Source organism: Megalops cyprinoides, chromosome 13, assembly GCF_013368585.1.
Source record: "Megalops cyprinoides isolate fMegCyp1 chromosome 13, fMegCyp1.pri, whole genome shotgun sequence".
Classification (NCBI taxonomy): domain Eukaryota; kingdom Metazoa; phylum Chordata; class Actinopteri; order Elopiformes; family Megalopidae; genus Megalops; species Megalops cyprinoides.
Window position 1 is genome coordinate 31,418,998 of NC_050595.1, and position 23,473 is coordinate 31,442,470.

The following is a 23,473-nucleotide window of genomic DNA, read 5'->3' on the forward strand; positions in this document are numbered from 1 at the left end:
GTACTCACGCTAGGCAATCCATACTGTGACCGAGCATGTTTGACCCCCAAAGTCCACTTCGTTTGACTAGTGTGATCGCTCCATACCACAGGCTCGGGCACGGTACGCATCAGTGTGATCACTAACCGTGCCCGAGCATGGAACTCGAACATGATGTTAATGATGTGACTCTCCCATTTAACAAATATAATCGTTATAGCAACAGTTAGCTGGATATCTGTTAGTTACTCACCCAATCATAATAAATCCTTTAAACCATCATTTGATTAGCTAGCTGACTTCCTTAGATATAATAATCTGGATACCTCCAAAATGATCTTTGATTGGTTAGTTCTGTATATCTATACCTAAAAATAATTCTGTGGATCCCCACATTAGCTTGATTACTAGCAAGCGAAATAAAATCAACCATACTTTATGTGGCGATGTAAGCATTGCTGTTGTCAGGGGCTTAGTCAGAGTATCACAAATGAAGCAGCCAACCTGTTTAAGCAGCTAGTCTTCAACAATCGTTCAGTTATTTAGCCTGTTAGCTAACTAGCTATGTTTGTCAAGTCTATCGCTAGATAGCTAATTTTAGCTCCCCAGCCAGTTAGCATCGATTAAGCAATGCATTGATTTTCAGTTAATCGTGCTGCACGTATATGAAGATTTTTACGGAGGCAGCTGACATTGAGGGAGGAATTTGGAGCTTTACTCGCTGACTACAATTCACGTTCATCAGTAAGGTGAGAACCAGCCCCGTTATTAACCCAAATACTTTCGAATTAATTGAAAAGTGTACTATCCAAGTAGTACCTCTAATAGAAGATGTTTGTTGTTGTAATAATGACAGTAGTACACACACAAGTAGCCGCCCTAACTGGTTAACATTAGCTAACATTATTGTGATTCGGCTACTGTAATCTGACACAGCATAATGACTGAAACGTCAGCTGCCTCCGTAAAAATCTTATATGTGCAGCACGATTAACTGAAAATCACTGCGTTGCATAATTGATAACCATCTATAAGGCATGTGAAAGGGCCGTGTGCCACTGCGCCCAAAACGACTCCAAATAAGCCACAAAGTACAATCATGAACTCCGTTGTGCTGTGCAAGAGTGCTTTTCTTCAACACAAAAAGTTCACATCGTGATGATGTAAGCATGCTCAGGCCCGGAACGTTAAGCGCAATGTGAGTGCAGGCCTGAGGGGAAGTGGGGGTGGGGGGGGGAATCGTGCTCGGGCACAGTACAAGGCAACCGGGCCTAGTGTGAGTACACCCTAAGTCAACATGGCTATCACTGCATTCCGATGCATATAGTTGTTCATAAAACAATTTAAATGCCTTATTAATGTCTGCATCGTCCTTCACTATCTCCCCTTTATCATTTTGCACTGCAGGTGTTAGTGATTGAGAATACTGTTGTCTTGCTCTCTGAGCCAAAAATCTTCCTGCCCTCTCCCCTTGTTCATAGTACTTCTGTTTGCATCAGAATAGTGCAAACAGAATTCTGCTTTTTTTGCAAAATGGAATTAAACTCTAAGTTCATTTAGTTTGGGCAGAATTGACATGTCTAATTGTGAGGCATGTATTCCTTCTAGGTCTTTAATTTCTTTCTCCAATTCAATGAGACGACTGGCAGCTTGTTTTTTTAGGTAGGAGCAGTGTTGAATAAGGTGGCCTCTCAAAACTGCTTTGAATGCATTCCACTAAACTGCTGGATTGGAGACTGATCCCTCATTATTTTCCCAATATTCTAATATTTCACGTTTAATGAAATTACAAGATTGCTCGTTTTGAAGCAGGGATGTGTTAAGTCTCCACCTTGAGTGTCCCCTAGCTCCTCGTCCAAGATGTAATACCATCTCCACAGGTGCATGATCTAACAGCACAATATTACCTATAGATGGCCATTCAGTGATAGAGACCAATGCTTTTGAAACCAAGAAATAGTCTGTTTTAGAATACGAGGCATGTGGATTTGAATAAAAAGTATATTCTCTATCGGTATGATGAAATAGCCTCCAAATATCTACCAGACCATTTTATTCCTAAATGTTTTATTTCTAAACTGCTTGATTTATCAAGTAAAGCGTCTCTAACTTGGTTATGGTCTCCATCTATTATTACATAGGGATTTCCAATCTGTCTCACAGTGCTGCAAACCAAGGTGAAAAAATCAGGCGAGTCTGTGTTAGGGGCATAAATGTTCATAAATGTATACCTAATGCCAAAAAGCTCAGCATCTATGGCTACCCACCTCCTGTCCTGGTCTGAATGATGCTTATGAATTTTAATGTTAAGATGTTTATGTATTAAAATAATAACCCCTCTCTTATTTGAGGAACCTGCTCTAAAATAAACCTTCCCCACCCAGTCCCTTGGTAGTCTTAATGACTCTTCTTTCTCTAAATGGGTCTCCTGTAAAAAGACAAGGTCTACTCTCTTCTGCTTTAAGTATAGCAGAAGCTTCTTTCTTTTAAGAGCCAAATTTGCACCTTTAACATTCCAAGACAGCACTTTGAGCATATTCACCATATTATCTTATGGTTACTATATCTTCTGAAAGATAATTTAAACTTTGTTGACTTGAAAAAATAGTGTGAAGAGAATGTCTGATAAGAAGCAGACGAAACTGTTGGTGCACGCTAGTAATCTTTACTGTACAACCTCGATCATCCTCACATAACGCGTCCGGTAATCAGTGTCTTTGACAGAAAGCCTGTAACCTTAAATGGCCAATATCAACATTGAAAATAATAAGAATAATGTTTTTTTTTTGTTATAAACTTAATGCCTCTTGACTTCGTGTCCTTTTGTAACACTTTAAGAACTATGCCAGATGGCTACCTCTTTTTGCGTTGTAGTATAGCGTCAGTGAACCTTATTAGTAACATTAGTAACATTTTCTCACAAACTGAAATTAGTTGTTTAGAGCCTTATGGGTATAGTACACACCAACAGCTCATTCAAATTGTTCAAGCAAAATCTAATAAACTAATAAACACTGAATGGTGTTAGCTAACTGCTATTGACCATCTGCTAACTGTACAGTGCACTAGCCAGTCATATCTTAAACATACCTAAGTAGCTAGAGTTCCAATGCAATAGAATGTTAGTTGTTGCTTGCATCAAGCAAACTATCAGTCCAGTGCTTCAGTGAGGTAAAGCTGTGTCGAACACTGTTGACTGTCACTCTCAGGGTCGCTGGGTACATCATGGCATAGCATATCGCCTTCCTCTGGAGTCGTTGTTTTACTGCATCGAATTTCTTACGCCTCTGTAACACCTCTTGGGAGAGGTCCTGGAAGAAGGACACCCACTTCCCCTGCCATTCGACTCTCCTCTTGTCCCAGACTGCAACATTCTATTCCCTAGTTGTTGCACAGTGGTTTGAAGTGTTTCGAGCCCTGTTTTCATTTCGCTCACATCAGCTGCAATTCCTTGCAAAAGAACTTTGATGCTAGTGAGTTCGACTCTGGTGTTATTGTGTGAGGCCTCTTCTGCTGCCCCCATGTCGCCCTTATCGTCAGTTGGAGTCTTTTTTTTGGTGTCTGAGCGGTCGAGCAGGTAGTGCTTTCGACTCCGTTGACATTGTTGTGAAGAATTTTGGTTCGTGTTATATTACTTTAATGCAATGAACTTATATAAGTTATTTAATGGGGGCTAAGGGTTCCTTGCCCAGTGGAGCTGAAAGCTAGGCAGCCATCACGGGTAGTTGCTTCACCGGAAGTCACAATCTTCATATTTTGTTTGTGCAAGCATTTGTCAACAATGGAATTTATCTAACTGCCCATCTACTTCCCTAATTTCAAAATACTGTTAATCTCCCCACTTTCTATATCTCAAGGCATAATAACCCAGAAAAAGAATTGACCATCTAAGTTTTGCTCTTTGTCTGTATTCTTAAATACTTTTCTGCTAAGACCATGCTGACCTTTGACCTGTGCCTTGGTTGAGATGAAATGAACAAGAGGTCAAAAGGGAAGTGTCACAGGTGATGCATTCTCAGCAAAAAGGTTTCTTTTTCACTGACATTTAGTGAACAGTGTCACCGGGACAAACACAGACAAACAAAGACAAACGTGTGCTGTTTTGGGGTTAGTCTTTATTCGGAACATATCCTGGTCTGCACATGATTTGTTTTTTTTAGACTCAGCTGAATAATACATAAGGAGAAGAACATGAAACACATCAGATCATTCTGTCCCAAAAATATAAATAGTTTTTTCTGTAATAAAGAGCAGACACAGCTGAATTAGTCTCATCGGGTGTTTTTTGGTTCATAACTCAAATCTTCCTAAGGGTAATTCTGTCTACAGTATTCTGTTGTATCTGCCTATACATTTCAAGGAGTGTTCTCATCTAATTTCATTCATGCTGGTTTGCAATGTCGTGTGTGTTACTAATTTGCACAAATCTTTACACTTACTAGAATACTCATCTAAGTTCAATAACTGTACTGTCGCTATACTTGCTGTATGCACTTTTGTAAGTCGCTTTGGATAAAAGCGTCTGCTAAATAAATAAATGTAAATGTAAATGTAAAGCAGAAGTCAGTACCACTTTGCTGCTAAGTTGTCAGAAAAAGTGAAAGGTTTGGGATATTTTGGATATGGAAAATGGATATGGAATGGTGATGTAATGTATTTTCTCCCAGTGGGCACAAGCTCTTAGTCATCATAACAATTATGATTCCTAAAACGATGTCAGGACTCTAATGGTACCAGTTAAAAGCCAGTGCTCCCTCTGGTACTCCATTATATTGGAGGCTAGAGGAGATAAATTCCATTGGACCCCAGAAAATAGTTCTCCCAACAGATACCAGATGTGTCATCATGAATCTGGAGCCAACCAATTAAATTATCCAATTTTAAAAAATCCAATTTTATTACTGACATTTTATGAATGACAGCTTGCAATCCAGAACTTGATGTGTCAGACCACTCCCTCCAAGCCCTGATTTACTGCATGCTTTTATGTCCAATCTCAGATTTCAGGGGGTAAAGTCCTCCTCAGTTGTAAATAAGCCCCTGACAGCACTGATCCATAGCACTGTGTTTTGAGGTTGTGGTTTGATTCGTTTTCTCATTCCCCTCCACCCTTTGCAGCTCCAAGGGAATGCGATGAGGACGAGTTCCACTGTCAGAACGGCTACTGCATCCGCAGCCTGTGGCACTGTGATGGGGACAATGACTGCGGGGACAACAGTGACGAGCAGTGCGGTGAGTGGCGCCCTCCACGATTCGCAGTGTTTGGTCTCTGCCGAGTATCAAAACATCTGCGCACAAGCCTGTGTTCAAGTGCACAACAAATGTGCTCTTTTATTATTCCCAGAGGAAATCGAACAAAGTGGTCCCACAGGCTTCCTGGAATTGAAAAACCTTAACAGGGTCCTTCAGTTGATGCTGCTGTTCGAACTGAAGTGAGGTTAATGGGTTAAATGCTCTCTTCCCCTGTAGAGGTCCCTCAAACACTAGGAGATTGTCCCTCTGAGACATCTGTTTTCAGTTCTCTCCAACTTTCCAGAGAGGCTTGCTTGTTTTTTGACTCCTCCAGTTGAGATATGTGAAAACCAAGCTCCTAATTTGTGGACATAGCATTGAAGGGCAGTCGGTCGTCTGAGTGTGCCTTTCTCCCCCCTTACATGCAACCCCATTTGCACAAGTCTCCAGGGCAGTCTCCTGTTGATAACTCATTTCTTTCCAGCTGCCATACACTGAGGTTTTATCAGCCTCTCTTTGATGCCACTCCCTCTTCCCAATACTCTGACTCCCATCAGTAATTATTTCCACTCTCAGTTCACGATTAGAAACCTTTGTTAAATTTAAGTGGCATCTTCGCCACCAACTGACAAGACACAGCAGGCACTTTTCCCCTCAATCCTCAGATCCATTTTTGTTTCCCTGGTGATGCCCACATCAGTGTGTCAGGCGTTTCCTGTGCACAGATATAGCAGGTGGGCGAAAAGCTTCAGGCTTAGCCATTAGCATCAGGGGAATTTGGCCCTGGCTGTAAAATTCCTTGTAGCAGTCCACCAACCCTCCTTTTAAGCCCTGTTTTACTTTTTCCTCTGGCTCTGAAGGGCCTCAAAGGTCATTTAGGGCATTTCCATATTATTCCCCAGGTTACATGCTCTTGCTTCCATTTGCTAATTGGCTATTTATTTTTTTTAATTTGGAGGACATACAGGAAATCCTGGGGTGTTTTATTAAACTTGTTTTTCCTCAGATCTTTACATGAGAGTGGTCAGCTGAGGCAAATAGTTTGAATGTTTGGCTACCTGGAATAGAACCTAAAAGAGCCTGTTTGTTTGCCCTTAAAGCCATAATAAATTTTTGTGGGGTAAAAACATGTACTTCCCTTAAATCCTGGGTCAACATGCCTCTAAGAGATAAGAGTCTTAGATCTTTTCCATGGGAGACTGGCACCCACTCTCATTTTCAATTTGTGTTCAAAGAGCAGGCTAATCTCTGAACTTTCTATAAGATAGCTACCAGGATGCTGCAAGATACTGACCTTCATGGGTGCCTTTTCTCCCCTTTCATTCTCCAGACATGAGGAAGTGCTCAGACAAAGAGTTCCGTTGTACAGATGGGAGCTGCATCGCTGAGCACTGGTACTGCGACGGTGACACGGACTGCAAGGACGGCTCTGATGAGGAGAACTGCTGTGAGAGACAATGCCTGGCCTCATCCATAGCCAGCACCCGCTAGCACACAGCGTGTCTGCACTCATTAGAGATCACCATACCCTTCCCACAGGGGGGAGCCTTAAACAGGGGGGAGGGATGCAGTAAATCATGGGCTTAAATCTGTGCAGACATTTTTAAATGCACGATATCATACCATCCTGAAGAAAGAGCGATTGGGAAGGTGATGTGAGCCAGCCGGTGGAATGCCCAGCATGCGTGTGCTAATGGGGAATCCCTTTTGGACACTGCGGTGCGGCTGTCAGAGGGCAGCTGCACGATCTGAGCCCAACAAGGGGCCTGTCATGTTAGGATCACACTCTGCCCTCTGATATTCACACCCCCACTCATCTCCCCCTGAGAAAGCCATTGCTGAGGGCAGTAGGTTAACTTACTATACAAATCTTAGAGCAAGCCTTTTGGTAATGTAACTGTCATGGTAAATACCTGAGTCATTATGAGGCTGATGAATTGCCAGCCATATGGTTTATTGGGTATTGTGTAGATTTCATGCTTAGTTGTTTAAAAGAGGAATTACTTTAGTCTTACCTAGCCCCAAACCCAATAAGCTGATTGCTGTGATATTCTTTAAATAGCCTGGCTGGAGACGCTGGCTGTAACATTTATTGAGATCTGGTACATCTGCAATTAATTCAGATTCTGGCAAAGGGTTGTTCTTATTTTGCAGTAAGAGTGCAATTTTGTGGAAAGTTTATATGGTTTTATGCAATAATATAATCATGAAAGCTTTTTAGAAACCCATGCATGATTGCTTTCACAATAGTTTTAATTGGCCGGCTACATATTTGTTGGATCTTGAATTAATATAAGTATCCCACCCAACATCCCAACTTCCCTAGCCTCCTCATTGCAATCATCAAATAGCTGAATAGATAGCATTTCAAGCTGAAGAAAAGGCAAAGATTGTTTTGACTTTTCCCTCCCTGTTACATCAGAATGTAATCATTTCCATTGGAATGGAAAAGAGATTTAAGGGTTTTAGAAGGGCAGTTTTGGCCCTCACGCCCATCTTCTCCTGAGCTGCAGCCAAAGCATGCCTCAGCATTTGACCTTCTCCTTGCATCCCACACTCAATTCTGAAGCTTTAGGTAGGCTTTGTGTAAGTTACATTTACATTTACATGTATTCACTTAGCAGACACTTCTGTCTGAAGCCACCTACAAGTGACACAGAATACAACACAAGCAAAAAGCCAAATAAGGAGTCAACAATATTAGAAGCAGTCAACAGTACTAGAATCTATTCTGATAACGGTAGCTCCTTAATAAAAGCTTCACATTTTTTTAAGAATGTCATCAGAGAGCTGTTGATGGAAATGGCAGTTATGAGGAGCTAAGAGGATTTGCATTAGGGATGCACCGATATATTGACCGTACATCGGTATCGGTCGATATTCGCCTTGATGACTGCCATCAGGTTATGGGCAAATAAGATGACATTCACCGATGGCAGTGTTTATCTGTTGTGTCGCATCAATTTTGCGCTGGCTAAATGTTGTGTTCGTTATTTGCGGTCTGACTCGGACAACAGTAGCCTACCCAGCTGCATTTTCAGAGAAGTTCCAATAGGTAGTACTATAATTAGCCTTATTCACACGGCGGCCATGTTGCTCTTACGTCACGCTCAGGGTGGGAGCATAGGGCTGAACTCTTCAGTCAGCATCTATGGCAAAGTGGACCAAAAGTTTGATGTGTGTCTGTATCTACCTGAAGAAATAAAACAAAAATGGCCATATGGGTCAGCAAAGATCCCTAAAAGAATTCAAAAGAGATACAGTTATGAAGCTATATCCACATATATACTTTATATATAAAGTTATAATCACAAATTACCACAAATCCACAAAGTTATATCCACAAATTATATTGTCGCTATACTTACTGTATGCACTTTTGTAAGTCGCTTTGGATAAAAGCGTCTGCTAAATAAATAAATGTAAATGTAAATGAATGAATGACTGGTGCACTTAACGCTAGCTAGTTAGCTAAGTAACGTTAAATTGCTAGATAGCTAGCAAATGGTACTTAAGATCAGAAGTCAATACCTTGGCTTCAGTCGTGTTAAATGTGTTGAATATTTTAAAGAATTTTATCAGTTTAGTCATGTACTTGAGTCTGTCCATCAAGGCAGTGGCTCACATGTCTTGCATTTCTGTAGCGTGATCCTCAATGTGCATAGCTGTGTTTTAGGTTAACAAGGGACTTCAGAATTTCTGTAGCGTGACATTCACTGTACACAGCTGTTTTTTAGCAGAGCGAAGGAGGACTTGAGAATTTCTGTTGCGTGATCTTAACTGTGTGGTGCAATGTTTTGGTAAGACTTTTCTGTTGAAGCATACATAAGGGGTATTTCACCATAGGCAGGTCAGACTCTATGGCCTTGATCCTGTCTTTGTGTGGAAGGCTTTTGAGGGGTGTGCACGTCATGGTAGTTTTTGAATCTGTGTACATACACTTAACAATTTACTGATCCTCAGCTCTGAAAACACCAGTGAAAAGCACAGAGCATGGAAGATAAATATTGCGTGTCAGAGAGGGGCCTTTGAAATGATGGAATAGAAATGAAAGCAAAATCCATAAGGCCCCTTTGTTGTGATGAGCAGGTTTGTAAGAATGTGTGGTCCTTTCTATGGACCCACATTCATTTTGTTTTAAGTGACATTATTGTATTGTGCTTGTTTTTCAAAGATATATCAAACTTATTCAGGTCACAGAACCTGAATAAGTTTCAAAGAGTGTACCTGTTTTTGCTGAAAAATAAGATTGGTGGTTAAAAATATCATTGTAAGAAGCCCTATTTGTACAAGTATGAAACACCTGCCTCTCTAAGCAGTAATTGTATACATTTCTATTGGAATCCATTTCTCCCATTTTTAAAGTCTCTGAGAAGTTGCCACATAGCTCACTGTGCAAATTCAGTGTGGTCAAAAATCATAGTTAATTAAAACTCTGTGTACTCATTCAGCACTTGCAATGCACTGAGTCATTTTAAGCATTGAACTGTCAGTCATAAACACTAATCTAAGCAGGGCAGCAAAAGACTGACCATCTGTTTTTATTCAGCATTATTCATAATCCAAGTCAGAAGTACACTCAAACTCATGAAGTTTATTTATATAGTGTTTCCCTCACACTGTCTCTCACTCTCTTTCTCCTCTTGGTCTTATTTTCTCATCCTCTTTAATGCTAGCATTGTATTGGTGTTGTATGACCCTCTGAATCCAGTGACTTTTATCTGTGCTGTGCTGACACTTCAAAGGAGGCTGTGCTGAGCCACCACTGAAGAGGGGCCTTTACTCAGTCTTGCAGTGTAGTTTGGAGATGGTGTTAAGTTCTGACATGCTCTTTGTTATGTGAACATGAGATTGGGGCTCTCTTCTGTGTTTTACTGGCATTAGGAAACAGGTTTGACTCTCTTGGATCTGTAATATGACAGCCCCACCCCTGTGTCCCCTCTGTAGCCTCAGATGCGATGACGGCTTCCTGCAGTGTGGAAGAATTCCAGTGCGCCTACGGCCGCTGCATCCTGGACATCTACCACTGTGATGGGGACGATGACTGCGGGGACTGGTCCGATGAGTCTGACTGCTGTAAGGCCTGCCTCTGTTAGCTGCGACTCGGTGCACATCCAGTATGGCTGCATTAGCTTCTGTTCACAACTCGTGTGGGATGCTCTTTCTGCTGTTTGATAATTTGATAATGCTCGATGGGAAGAATGGTATGTTTTACCTGGGTTAATGGGCTGCTGCTGGGGAAAACGGAACATTTTTCTAAAGTGACTATTTATTAGCTTTTTTCCCTTTAGAGTGCAGGTTAAAATCAAGTTGCTTTTTGAGGTCATATTTTAGTGAAAATATTACAATACCGTAGTAATGGGTAGGGTAGATGGAGATTTTGTCAACTCCCCAAGGTATTATAGGAATGGTCAACTGCGGTGAGACTAGGGTTTGTTTGAATGTTATAGATTCCGATTCCGATTCTGCTTATTCTTACTTATCGCAACACTGTACAGTCTTTCAGATCGACACGACGTGCTGCCTTAAATGTTTGGTCAGATCTGATGTGCAACCTGACTTGCAGCTAATTAGCTTCCTGCATGCATTGCACTTTGCCTTGTCGTCGTTTTCATTTCTAAAGTGAAGCCTCACTTTTGTTTTCATCAGCGTTATTATATTATAACCGAGTTTCGGTTTCCAACCCTAGGAGAGACTCAGCAAACAGTGGGAAAGGACTGGTTTTGCATATGCATGTGAGAAGGATGTGTTATTGGGAGTGGTGTACTGTGCCAGTGAAGAGAATGGTCACTCATTAAACTCTAAGGGAATGACAGATTGTCATTATTCCTTATGGAAGGAGACAGGATGCCAAGCGGGGATGCCAAATTGTCTGCCGCAGACAGGCTGCCACGTCATTCCCATCTGTATGCACTTCATTCCTGGGTCACATTCGGGCATGTGCTGAAATTCCTGTTGCGCATGATAATGGAATTACAGTATAAGTCCCATGCGTCTCCACAGGAAGCACTTTAACAGAGTGTAAAACATCACAATGACCAGTTAGATCCACCAGTCACTCTGTCATTCCACTATTACACAGACATCTCGCAGCTGCATTTTTGTAACATGACATTTATCTATCTGCAAATGCACACTTTGCAACTGCCTCAAATGGAGCACATCAAGCCACAACCTCATAAGTAAACACCAACAAAAGCGACTCTGAGGCAGGGCAGAGTCTCTTTATTGTGCTTTTCAGCCATGCCTGAGCACACAGCTATAGAGAGAGAGACCTCCACAAGGTAGGTAATCATTAACACCTGTGCAAACCAACACACTTCTGCTCAGGAGTATTTTTGGATTTTCTTGGAAGGTCTTTTTCACAAATACCCTGAATTCCTCCACGCACATGTTTATGGAGCAACTTCCTCATAACTCAGTGCTCAGAGACATTGGCCACTTCTTCCCAGAGTGCTGTGCGGTTTGCCTTTCAGGTGAAACGCAAACAAACGTCTGTTTAACCCAGGGAGAAGTGGGATTTAGTGGTTTGTTTGTAATTTTTAGTATTTAAACTCTCAGAGGTTCAGTTTGCACTCTGCAGGACAGTGGGAGCCAACTCTCAGAAGCCTGGCTTTTAGAGACGCCAGCTGAGTTGTCTCCTTGGCCAGCCTGCAGTGTCATGCTGTGTGTCTTCAATGCTGAAGTCTGGCCAAAAGATAGACTCCTGAAATTTACTCTCTAGTAGCTGCTGCTACTGAAATTTTTTGGTCTTTGAAATGTGATCAGTTCCCTATTGAACTGTCCTATGTACCAAAGCTATATATTTTCGTCTCGTCTTTTGGGAGGGTGTGTTTTATGAACAATGGCAGAACTTCATCTTTTTATTGTTAGGTATGTGTAGGATTGCATTGTAAGAAAGGAAAATGCCAAATTTGTTTCACAAAAATAATGAAGTTTTGTGTGTTTTTTTTATTATTGAATGAGAAGAAAATCATCTCTGCAGTAACAGTTCTACCCTTAAGTTAGCCTTAGATCTCCTAACCCACCAAATTTTAATAATCCTAGCTTCAAGGAGGATATTTAGCATTTTTGGAAATTTGAGCAAGCTTCAAAGTTACATAAAACACCCTCAACAGCTTCAAAGTGAAAGAACCCGTACTGAAAAATGTGTCAGACATACATTCCGCTGTGGAAGGCTCATCTTCAGATGGAATTCCTGGGCTGTCCCTGTGCACTGAAGGCGCCTTCAAAGCTGCTTTGTTTAATACGCTACAAAGATGTTTGCTTGGCTCAACCATACGCAAGCCAGAATATCTTCATCTCTGCTGGCTTTCTGCTCTGTAAATGAGTTTAGTTGATGTGATAGACAGCATATTAGCTGATAAGTGCATTCTTACAGGAGAAAACTGAATCTTTTTGATGACTTTACTCTTTCCTTGTGAAAAACCACCTGTTGTTTTGACAGTCTTCATGTCACGTATATATTACAGAAGGAATTTCCCTTTGTCTGTCATTCTTTTCAGTGAGCTGCTGAGCACCTTCTCCAGACTTGTTAAGAAAGTGGACTGTGTGTGTGTGTGTGTGTGTGTGTGTGTGTGTGTGTGTGTGTGTGTGTGTGTGTGTGTGTGTGTGTGTGTGTGTGTGTGCCTATGCATGTATTTGTGTGTTTGTGTGTGTGTGCGTGTGTGTGTACGTGTGCATGTGCATGGTTGTGTGTACATATGTGCGTATTGGTGTGTGTGGGTGTGCCTGTGTATTGTGCAAGGCATGTGCACCAGTGTGTTTTCAGGTACATAAAAGTAAATAATTTGCAGGTTCTTTCTCTCCCATCCATATCAATATCTCTCCCTTCCAACACCCCACCCTATACTCCAAATTTTATTTGGATCAGTGAACCTCATGTAGAATAGATGGCTGGTTAATAAATGTCTCTCTCCTAGCCTCCCACCAGCCCTGCCGCTCAGTGGAGTTCATGTGCAGCAGCGGCATGTGCATCAACGCAGGCTGGAGGTGCGACGGCGAGTTTGACTGTGACGACCAGTCTGACGAGAAGAACTGCAGTGAGTGCCATCTTTTATCCATCTGTTCATACATCAGACCAAGCAGGCTTACCTGGGTTCACCTGTGTGTGTGTGTGTGTGTGCGCGTGCGCGTGCGTGTGGGTGTGTGTGTGCACACATTTGATTTTTTTTCCAGCCACCTCTATGTGCACTGCCGATCAGTTCCGCTGCGCATCTGGCCGCTGTGTGCGGTTGTCATGGCGATGTGATGGTGAGGACGACTGCTCAGACAGCAGTGATGAAGATGGCTGTGAGAAAACGGGTAAGGGCCGCCTCTAGATGCGCCCGGCTCTGTGTGTCACTCTCTGCTGAAACACTAAGGTTCTCGCCCTCACGAGTAAGGGCCTTAGAGCATGGTGAGGTGTATCAAAGTGGTGCACTTTCTGAAATTCTTCTGTACAGCTGAAGACAAATTACAAAATAGGCCTACCTTTTAAGTCATGATCCTGCATTGCATTTGTATTTCCTGTAGGGCTTTTCTGGGATTAGATTTAGTACATTCTTTCACAGTCAGCAACACAGTGATAGAGTTTATAGCAGTTCCTCAAATCTGGGGAACAGGAAGCATAAATATGATCCTCAGTGAACCACATACAGCCTTTTTAACAGTCACAGCCCTGGTGAATAAGGGGTTGGCGGTGCCTCTATCTGTGTAATGGACCCTCTCCCTGCCCCCAGACACGCCACCATGTGCCCCTGACCAGTTCATGTGCGGGAACGGCCGCTGCATTGGCCAGAGGAAGTTGTGCAATGGGGTCAGCGACTGCGGCGATGGCACAGATGAGAGGCCTCATCAGGAGTGCAGTGAGTTCCCCTGTGTGTGTGTGTGTGCGTGTGTGTGTACGCGTGTGTGTGTGCGTGTCTGTGTGTGTGTGCATGTGTGTATATGTGTGTATATGTTTGTACATGTGCGTGGGAGTGCCTGTCTGTCTTTGCAGCTTACGGTTCTCCCCTGCTGTCAACTCCCAGGTCCGAGGCTCAGCGAGGGGAGCTGCAGTGTGAACAACGGCGGCTGCACTCACAAGTGCCACATGTCCCACGGGCTCGTCCAGTGCACCTGCCACACCGGCTACAGGCTGTTGGAGGATGGCAGGTCATGTCAAGGTGAGGCAGCTTTTCCTTACTGACCAGAGTTAGGAATATCTCAGTTCCCGGTGACATACTGAGATTTGAATGATCAGAGAGACAGATTGGGTTTTTTTTCAGGTTTTTGGCATGATTTTTGGTTAGTGGCGTTCAAGTTCCAGTCTGGCTGCGGTAGGCTGATTCATTCAGCTTTTCAGTAGAGGAATGTCTCTAGTGTTACCGTTAAGGAATTACCACTTTGCTGCATTTCAGCTTTCTTTCAAACTGCAACATGAATAGCATTTGTCTGACTAAGAGTCTGACTTTTTAAATGTACGTGTTAAAACCTGAGCACATAATGTGGTGCTGTTTCTTTGAAGTTCAATACTTCCATTGTTCTACTTTGTCATTCTGAAAAAATATACCCAGTCTTCAGTGCACATTGTCAAGTAGTAGTCTGTAATAAAGGCATGAAAAAGGAGGGTAATATTTAAGGCTTTCTTTGATGTGCAATTACACCATGAGGAGATGTACTTTGTATAGTTATAATGGAATGCTGCCTCGTCAGCTCTTTTGAGAGCCTTTGAAGGGAGAATGAACATCTTTCCTGATCTCCCCCCTGTGTTCCCCTGTGTTTCCCTGTTTTACCCTGTGGACTTACCCCAGATGTGGACGAGTGTGCAGAGGAGGGCTACTGCAGCCAGGGCTGTACCAACACAGAGGGGGAGTTCCAGTGCTGGTGTGTGCAGGGCTACGAGCTGAGGCCTGACAAGCGCAGCTGCAAGGCGTTGGGTGAGTGTGGGTTAAGACACTCACCTATATATTAAATTGCTGTAGGTTTGCATCATATACAGTTATATTAGGAAAGGCACCTCCACAGCCTTTTAAAGTGTAAACATTCTGTGTGCTCAGTTTGTAATACAGGAGAAGGTGGTTGGGATTAAGGTCAGGTATGGTTTAAGGGTCAAGACAGTTAGGATCAGTGTTGAAAGAGAAGTGGCACCAAACCTTATGCCTCAAGTATATCATGTTTTCAACTGCATTTTTTAAACTTAAGCCACACCAGCAAAATCAAAACTTTCCATTTGTTTTTTGTTCTTGCCATTTTGCTGAATTAGTATTAATGAAATGCACATTCATTGGACGCGACATTGTTTTGGAAGCGAGCCGTAGTCCCGCAGGGGTTTCTGTAAGTGATCCGCTGCTCTCTCTCGGCTCAGGCCCGGAGCCGGTCCTGCTCTTTGCCAATCGGATCGACATCCGCCAAGTGCTGCCACACCGCTCCGAGTACACGCTGCTGCTCAACAACCTGGAGAACGCCATCGCGCTGGACTTCCACCACAGCAAGGAGCTGGTGTTCTGGTCAGATGTGACGCTGGACCGCATCATGAAGGCCAACCTCAACGGTAGCAATGTGGAGGAGGTGGTGTCCACCGGCCTAGAGAGCCCAGGTGAATATCACAGGCTTCCACAGTACGGCCGTGGTCATCTGGCAACTTTTTGGCAATGTTATAGGAACATTGCATAACAGGGCACATGCAACAGTCCTTTTTCAAGTGTTCATCTGAACACATGGACTGGAATTTAATCAAAACGTAGGCCTACCCAATAAACACCCACCCATAGCTATAAATGTCAGTGCAATTTAAGGGATGGAGGCGCTGATATGAGACATGGGGAATGATCTGCACAGGGTTTGTTTTTGCTTATTAGGAGAGAGCTTCAGTGTTATGACTCGCTGACAGGATTGGATTTCTGAGGCATGCTAAAACGGGGAATGTCAGGATTTACAACACAGGAGCCAAATGAAGGCTGTCCCAAACTGTGCATTTTTGGGGGTGAACAGAGTTTCAGAACGTTCTGCCCTTACCTCCACACCTTTTCTGGGTGGTATTTGCTGACTGGTCCAAACACAGGAACAGATCTGCACAGCTACACAGAGGCAGTGGCTTTATTAGCTACTGTTACTCAGAATTCAGTGTCCAGAGAATGAGCAAAGTCTCTTCTTTTGTTGCACCTGGTGGTAAGTTTATTTCCAGAAATGTTTGTCCGTTATCACTTTGTCACTTTGTGGCTCCGCAGGTGGACTGGCCATTGACTGGATCCACGATAAGCTGTACTGGACAGACTCTGGAACGTCCCGCATCGAGGTTGCCAACTTGGATGGGACGCACAGGAAGGTGCTGCTGTGGAAGAGCATGGAGAAGCCCCGCGCCATCGCCCTGCATCCCATGGAGGGGTACGCCTAGCTTGCATTGGCCTCATCTCTCTCTCTCTCTCTCTCTCTCTCTCTCTCTCTCTCTCTCTCTCTCTCTCTCTCTCTCTCTCTCTCTCTCTCTCTCGCTCGCTCACAAGAGCTCCACTACCCCTTCAGAGATCTTTCAGCTTTGATTTGTGTTCTCATTCTTTTTTTTTTTTTGCAAAACTAGTAAATTGGGACTAAAGCAGGAAGTTAGCCAGCATGCATAGGTTGTTTTACTTCCTTGCATAACCCATTTTAAATCGTTGGAGCAGAATTTTTTTTAAAAATGAAGGTTGGCCTTGCTAACTAGAGGTTTTAGAGAGCAGCATTTTCAGGTGTAGTGTTGTGCTGTGTTAATTATTTAACACTGTGGTGGAGTCACAGAAGGACAAGCACATTACGTTCGCCCTGTTTCTCCACAGAAAGATCTACTGGACTGATTGGGGCAACACCCCGCGCATCGAGTACGCCGACATGGATGGCTCCAACCGCCAGGTTATCGCAGACACGCACCTCTTCTGGCCCAACGGGCTCACCATCGACTATGTCGGCCACCGGATGTACTGGGTGGATGCCAAGCACCATGTCATCGAACGGGCGGACCTGGACGGGCAGAACAGGAAGGCTGTCATTAGCCAAGGTGGGCCTCTTGCACAGTAACTCTGAATAGCATTTGTAACTCCGGGTAATCAGTCTGGGATTTCAGACTCACAGACAGGCCCTGCAGTAATTCTAAAGTCAGGCAGACCCACTACCATCTCTAGTTGCTGTAGTTTTGGAACAACCGCTTAATAAAAGTTTTCAGGAAATAAAATATCCTTCAGGCAGAAACTGCCCTAGACATGAGCTTGTAGTGCAAATTAATCATTAGAGTTCATTGCTATTGAGTCATGGCAGTGCAGATTGTTATATAAAATTAGTTGACTAAAGAACAGGGAGAAGACATCAATGTCATATTCCCATTAAATGGTAAATGAACAACCTCTATAAATTTTGCCAGTAAAATCATGGGTGGAAAAGGAGACCACAGTGACATTTCTGCATCTATGGTGTGCTCTGCTCAAACAAAATATAGCCACTTCACCATTTGGCCTGCAAAGCTCCACACCCGCGCTGGCCGAAAGGGTCTGCAGTTGTTTACGGGGAGAGTAAGCCATCCTCAGCCTTCCGGATGGGACTCCTGCTCCGCAGAGTGAATTTGCGCATGGCAGACATAAATCAAAGGGATGGAAGACACGCTTTATACACGACTGGACAGCAGGTCTTCTTTTTGTGCAGGCAGGCTAGAATGAGCTTCCCTACAGTTGCAGCTATGGTCACTACAATGTTGTCCTGTTATCTGATTTTGTAAACTATCAGAAGTAACCAAACTGGCTCTCCAGTAATGCAGTTCTCCAGCAGACCCAGAACGGTCTCCCCAAAGCCTTTACGTAACACTGCAGCAGTGCTGGGACAAAGTTACAAGTTAGCCAAGGGATTGGCTTTCAGCGGAGTGAAAAAAGCCTGGCTGCTAACAGCTCAGAGAGTAAAGTCTTTAACGATGTGTATTGTGCAGATAAGGGTCTGTAATGACAGGCTGCTCAGAGGAACAGTTCGCGCCCAGGGCCCTCTGTTTGCTCAAACAACACTCTGAGCAAATGAGACGTGTGCTCTGGGCCCTCGCCCGTGACAGGGGCTGGACGGTGGCCAGCGCCGCCACGTTTGATGTGGGGTGGGTGAGGGGTGAGGGGGGTTGAGTGCAACACACTGGTCCCAGTTCACACCTGCACACCTGTGCTGGGGGGAGGGGGGGGTGAGCGGGGACCCCCATGGAAAGGACATGTGCAAGGGGCCGTAGGGGCTGGGATGTAGACCTGGGCCCCCTGCGGGACCAGGTTGTACACCGTGCAGCTGCCACTCCAACTGCTCCCTGAGGGGGATAGGGGTGTGGGCATTCCTTGCACATTCTCAAATAATAGTTAGAATTTGGTTCAAAATAATTTTGTGCCACAGCCAATTGCACAGTATAAAACATAAGGTGTGAGGTCCACTTAGCCGTTAAAGTCACATTGTAGGACCAGTAAAAGAGCCAATTGTGCTTTTACTTTTTTTCAGTTTTAAAAAAATCGAAAAACAAAAATTCAGTGTAAATGCCATCGGTGCCACCTCCAGTGAGAGTCATCAGTCCTGACATTCTGTGAAGAGATTATAACATTAGGTGATACGAACAGAAACCTATTGAGGCCACTGCTACTGCTGCTGAGAGAGTCAGCCAAAATTCCTAAAAGTTCCCATGTTTTTGGACTTATTTAACAGAATGGAGACAGTGCTTTTGACCAAATCCAGTCTGATCCCTGAGAAATGAAGGTGAACCCAGGGCTCAAACAAAGCAGATTGTGTGATGAATGTGACTGAAACAGTGGTAAACTACCTCCTACAGTGTAGTAAGCACACACAAACTTCACCATGGTTTCACTAAAAATAATAATAAGCACACTTCCTAATTTCAAATCTCCACTCTGAGAGATAGTGGCTGAGTGACAGAGACATGGAACTAGTGTATTAAATGGATAGTGGGAAAGGAATATTGTGATGTGGTGGAGGAACAGTCCAACAAATGGAGAGATTTGGGCAGAAACATTGATAGTCGGAGAGAGGCAGGGAGGGAGCGGAGAAAGCCACTTCCCCAGGCACCAGGTGCAAATGCCTTGAAACTATCGGACAGCACAGCGTCACAGGGTGTATCACTCAGAAGACGTTCTCTTAGCTTTACAATTTCTCCTGTGTTGTCAAGTTGTGTAAAAGGTTTCAATATTGGTTCTTTGCCAGAATTTACTTCAAACATTCTGTGGAGGCCAAGAAAATGTATACATGTTCAACTGTAGTACAACATTCCTGAAGGACAAAAGAGCAGTGATTTCTCTTAATGTCACGTTTGCTTATTTAGCCACTGGTTAAAAAAGCAACTCAGCATACACACTTCAGTGGAGCTAATGAATAAATAACGAACTATTAGTGGAGTAGCAGTCTGGATGGTTTCCATGAGAACCTCTGGTCTAAAACTGTATGCTACAAGAAATCCATTGAGCTTAGCAAAGTCAGAATAATTAGAATCAGCCTAATGCAAAGCAGCCCCAATTATAGCGAAAATGGGGTGACAGCCCAGCATCTGCCAAAACCCTCGCTTGGAGAACGAGTCCAGTTATAGCTCTTAAATGTCCTGTTAATTGTTTTTCCTAAGAGAACAACGCAATATCGATTGAAATAAGTTTCCTTAACAAGTGAAAAATGTCACTGGAACATGGAATCATGGGAATAAAGTGTATATGGAATATATAGATATATAATACATTCTTTTTTTCAGGCCTGCCCCACCCCTTTGCCATCACAGTGTTTGAGGACAGCTTGTATTGGACTGACTGGCACACCAAGAGCATCAACAGTGCCAACAAGTTCACCGGGAAGAACCAGGAGATTATTCGCAACAAGCTGCACTTCCCCATGGACATCCACACCCTGCACCCACAGAGGCAGCCCGCAGGTCAGCAGGGGGCACTGGCGCTCCTCCACCAAAAGAGTACTCCTTTTATTAAACAGCTCGAACAGCTGTTCAGTTCTCTGAGCTTTATTGCTGTATCTGAGCCTCTCTGCCGCTGTCCTTCCAGGTGGCCGGAACCGCTGCGGGAACAACAATGGGGGTTGCAGTCACCTGTGTCTCCCCAGCAACAAGACCTATACCTGCGCCTGCCCCACTGGCTTCAAGAAGGTGGACAACTACAACTGCGCTGAGAGTGAGTGTACAAGCTTCAGGGCAATAGCTGCTCGAACATGTCACAGTCCACTTACCTGCCTAACTAACTAGCTAACTTTTTTAGTCATTCAAATAATGCAAGACTGTTTGGGGGATACAGTACTATGTGGCTGAGGGGCTTATCTGTTGATATTTGATGAATTAATTTTGTATGCATTTACCACATACAGTTACAGCCAGTATACTTCCTTATCTAGTCACTGCAGCCTGAGAGTACTCATCTTAAATGTAAGAAAACCGTTTAGAATGAAAGGTGTGTGTGCTTCACTGTGAATAGGTACATTTTGAGAGCACCGATATAAAGAGTTAATTGAAGATAAGTGTCATCAACTGAATGTCACAACAGCTGCCTTTTGGTTTTGTGTAGCTGAATTGAGGTGAGGTAGTGCTGTGTGTGTTTGTGATGCCCTGTTGTTAAACCTAGAAGACTGACAGGAGACCTTTGGTCTTTGATCAGGTCTTGACAAGTTCCTGCTTTTTGCCCGAAGGACGGACATCCGTCGGATCAGCTTCGACACAGAGGACAAGTCGGACGATGTCATCCCACTGGCGGATGTGCGCAATGCAGTGGCGCTGGACTGGGACGCCAAGGAGGAGTACATCTACTGGACTGACGTCACCACCGACTCCATCAACCGGGCCAAATGGGATGGCTCCAAACAGGAGGTTAGTGCGATCAGCAGATCTGGATTGTAACCTTTTGCCAGTATTGAATTAGTCACACATTTAATTGACCAAATATTTTAATAAACACCTGCTTAATGTTCACTCGTCTTCTGATACTGCAAAAATCAGTGTAAGAAACCAAAGTTAATCTTCCTTTGTCAAATACCGCCACCTTTTGGCCATAATATGGAATTGCAGGACATTCTGCTTGCAGGGGTCTCCGTGTGTTTTAGCCTCAAGTGCCGTGTCCCTCACTTTGCTGGTGCGTTCAATGAGGTCACTGGGGGGTGAAAAGGCCAGCAAAGTGCTTACAGCTGCTGAGCTCGACCTCTTCAGCTCTTGTTTTCATTGGCATCATGAACTCAATGTAAATTCTTGTCATTTCCTGTTCTTTTATTGATTGTAGATTGTTGTTGACACCAGTCTGGAGAGCCCAGCTGGTCTTGCTATTGACTGGCTGACTAACAAGCTATACTGGACTGATGCAGGTAACACATTCTTGTATAAATCAACCTGATTGTTTGTGCTCGCTTAGTCTCCCTTTGACCTCTTTTGGGCAGATGTATTTAAATGTATGGTGTAATCATGGTACTGCTGTAGATCTTTAAGGACACTGGTCATAGATGATCTCAAACTCAGTATTTTGTTCTGTACCTTTACTGTAGTAGGTATTCATATTGAAAAGCTCTTCAGTTTGAACCATGAAAACTAAGCTAGTTTGCTAATGAAATTAGTTATTAATTTGCAAGCTAATTTGCAAATTAAATTAAACAGCAAATTAAACAAGATAAATCCTTATGAAGTGAGAGTCTTTATATTCAGTTTTAAGCAAAATGTTGAGATTACATTTCATTAAACTGATCTATCTATATATGCACTGAAAGCGCAAACAAAACACAGGGAGTTAGAAATCGTACATTTGAGAGACACGGTATTCACGCTGTCACAGGTAGAAATTGCTTTGTAGTTAAACCAATTCACTTGCTTTTCAATATGTGCACCTACAAAACTGTAAGGTAAGAAGTAGCTTCTTAAATATGATATTACTGTTACTCTCCCTGTCTGATGTGTTGATAAATCCCAGCATGCACTTACCATCCCGCTCCTGTCTCTGTCCCCTCAGGTACAGACCGTATTGAGGTGTCCAACACTGATGGCAGCATGCGCACTGTGCTGGTCTGGGAGAACCTGGACAGGCCCCGGGATATAGTGGTGGATCCAATTGGACGGTAGGTATCCAGGATATCCAGGATGTCTTTCACGTCAAATGAGGGTGGAAAGGACCTGCAGTATTAATACGTCTTGTGTGCCTGCTGCCTTAGACACATGTATTGGACAGACTGGGGAGCCAGCCCAAAGATCGAAAGAGCAGGAATGGACGCTTCCAACCGCATGGTCATCATCTCCTCCAACCTGACCTGGCCCAATGGCCTGGCCATCGATTACCAGACTGAGAGGCTGTACTGGGCTGATGCAGGCATGAAGACCATCGAGTATGGCAACTTTGATGGCTCCGAGAGAAATGTAGGAAAACTGTTTGCACTTCCTTCCTCTGCTTATTCCATATATTTGTAATGTGATATATAAATTATCATGTTTTCAGACTGAAGGTGTGGTACTAAAAATGGCCAGAGCAGTAGAGGACATGGGTTTGTACAGTGGGCAGCAGTGTGGCATAGTGGTAAGGAGCAGGGCTTGTAACCAAAACATTGCTGGTTCAGTTATCCACTGGCACACTGCTGTGGTACCCTAGTGCAAGATACTTAACCCACAATTGCCTCAGTAAATATCCAGCTATATAAATTAATGTGCTTGTAACTCACTCTGGATAAGAGAGTCTGATAAATGGCAATAATGTAATGTAATGTACCTTTGTACCTTGGCCCTAAAACATGGAATAATTCTGCAGTGCATCAGTGAATTGATATTTTATTTGTATGTTTTTTAGGTGCTGATTGGCACTCAACTGCCCCATCCCTTCGGCCTGACCCTCCATGAGGACAGGATCTACTGGACGGACTGGCAGTCCAAGAGCATCCAGAGCGCTGACAAGCACACGGGCCTGGGCCGGGCCGTGCTGGCTGAGAATCTGGAGAACCTGATGGACATCCACATGTTTCACCGGCACCGCTCGATGGGTGGGGTGCCCACATTCAGCTGATTCTCTCTGTCTATCAGCCGACAGTTTATGACATTAACTGTTCTTCTAAGTGCTGCTGTAGCACTGGCTCTCAGTCTACAGCACGCTACATGAGCACTCTCTCTTCAGTACTGTATCCATTTGTCATTACAGTATTCACTCTCACATTTATAAGTCTACTTTACATCACTGTAGACTTAAAAAGCACTTTTATTAGCGCAGTATCTAGTCTGACAGATTACTACTGTCTGTCTCTCTACTGCAGTCTGACTATCAGTCTGATGTTCTCTGTTCTGTGTGTGTGACCCTAACTCACA

At 43.6% G+C, this 23,473-nt stretch overlaps 1 protein-coding gene across 3 annotated transcripts in view; it reads left to right on the plus strand.

The window, feature by feature from the left end:
- The window catches only part of LOC118787692 (low-density lipoprotein receptor-related protein 4-like), a 96,581-nt gene that overhangs the window by 58,985 nt on the left and 14,123 nt on the right, over positions 1–23,473 (plus strand). For all 3 annotated transcript variants that reach the window (XM_036543299.1, XM_036543301.1, XM_036543302.1), the window contains exons 4-21: positions 5,098–5,211; positions 6,542–6,658; positions 10,159–10,287; positions 13,134–13,253; positions 13,390–13,515; positions 13,932–14,057; positions 14,223–14,357; positions 14,985–15,110; positions 15,539–15,769; positions 16,401–16,557; positions 16,983–17,200; positions 19,904–20,080; positions 20,205–20,330; positions 20,808–21,016; positions 21,423–21,504; positions 22,140–22,245; positions 22,339–22,540; positions 22,965–23,154. In XM_036543299.1, the coding sequence (XP_036399192.1) occupies positions 5,098–5,211; positions 6,542–6,658; positions 10,159–10,287; positions 13,134–13,253; positions 13,390–13,515; positions 13,932–14,057; positions 14,223–14,357; positions 14,985–15,110; positions 15,539–15,769; positions 16,401–16,557; positions 16,983–17,200; positions 19,904–20,080; positions 20,205–20,330; positions 20,808–21,016; positions 21,423–21,504; positions 22,140–22,245; positions 22,339–22,540; positions 22,965–23,154 (2,691 nt within the window). The remainder of the gene's footprint in view (positions 1–5,097; positions 5,212–6,541; positions 6,659–10,158; positions 10,288–13,133; positions 13,254–13,389; positions 13,516–13,931; positions 14,058–14,222; positions 14,358–14,984; positions 15,111–15,538; positions 15,770–16,400; positions 16,558–16,982; positions 17,201–19,903; positions 20,081–20,204; positions 20,331–20,807; positions 21,017–21,422; positions 21,505–22,139; positions 22,246–22,338; positions 22,541–22,964; positions 23,155–23,473) is intronic.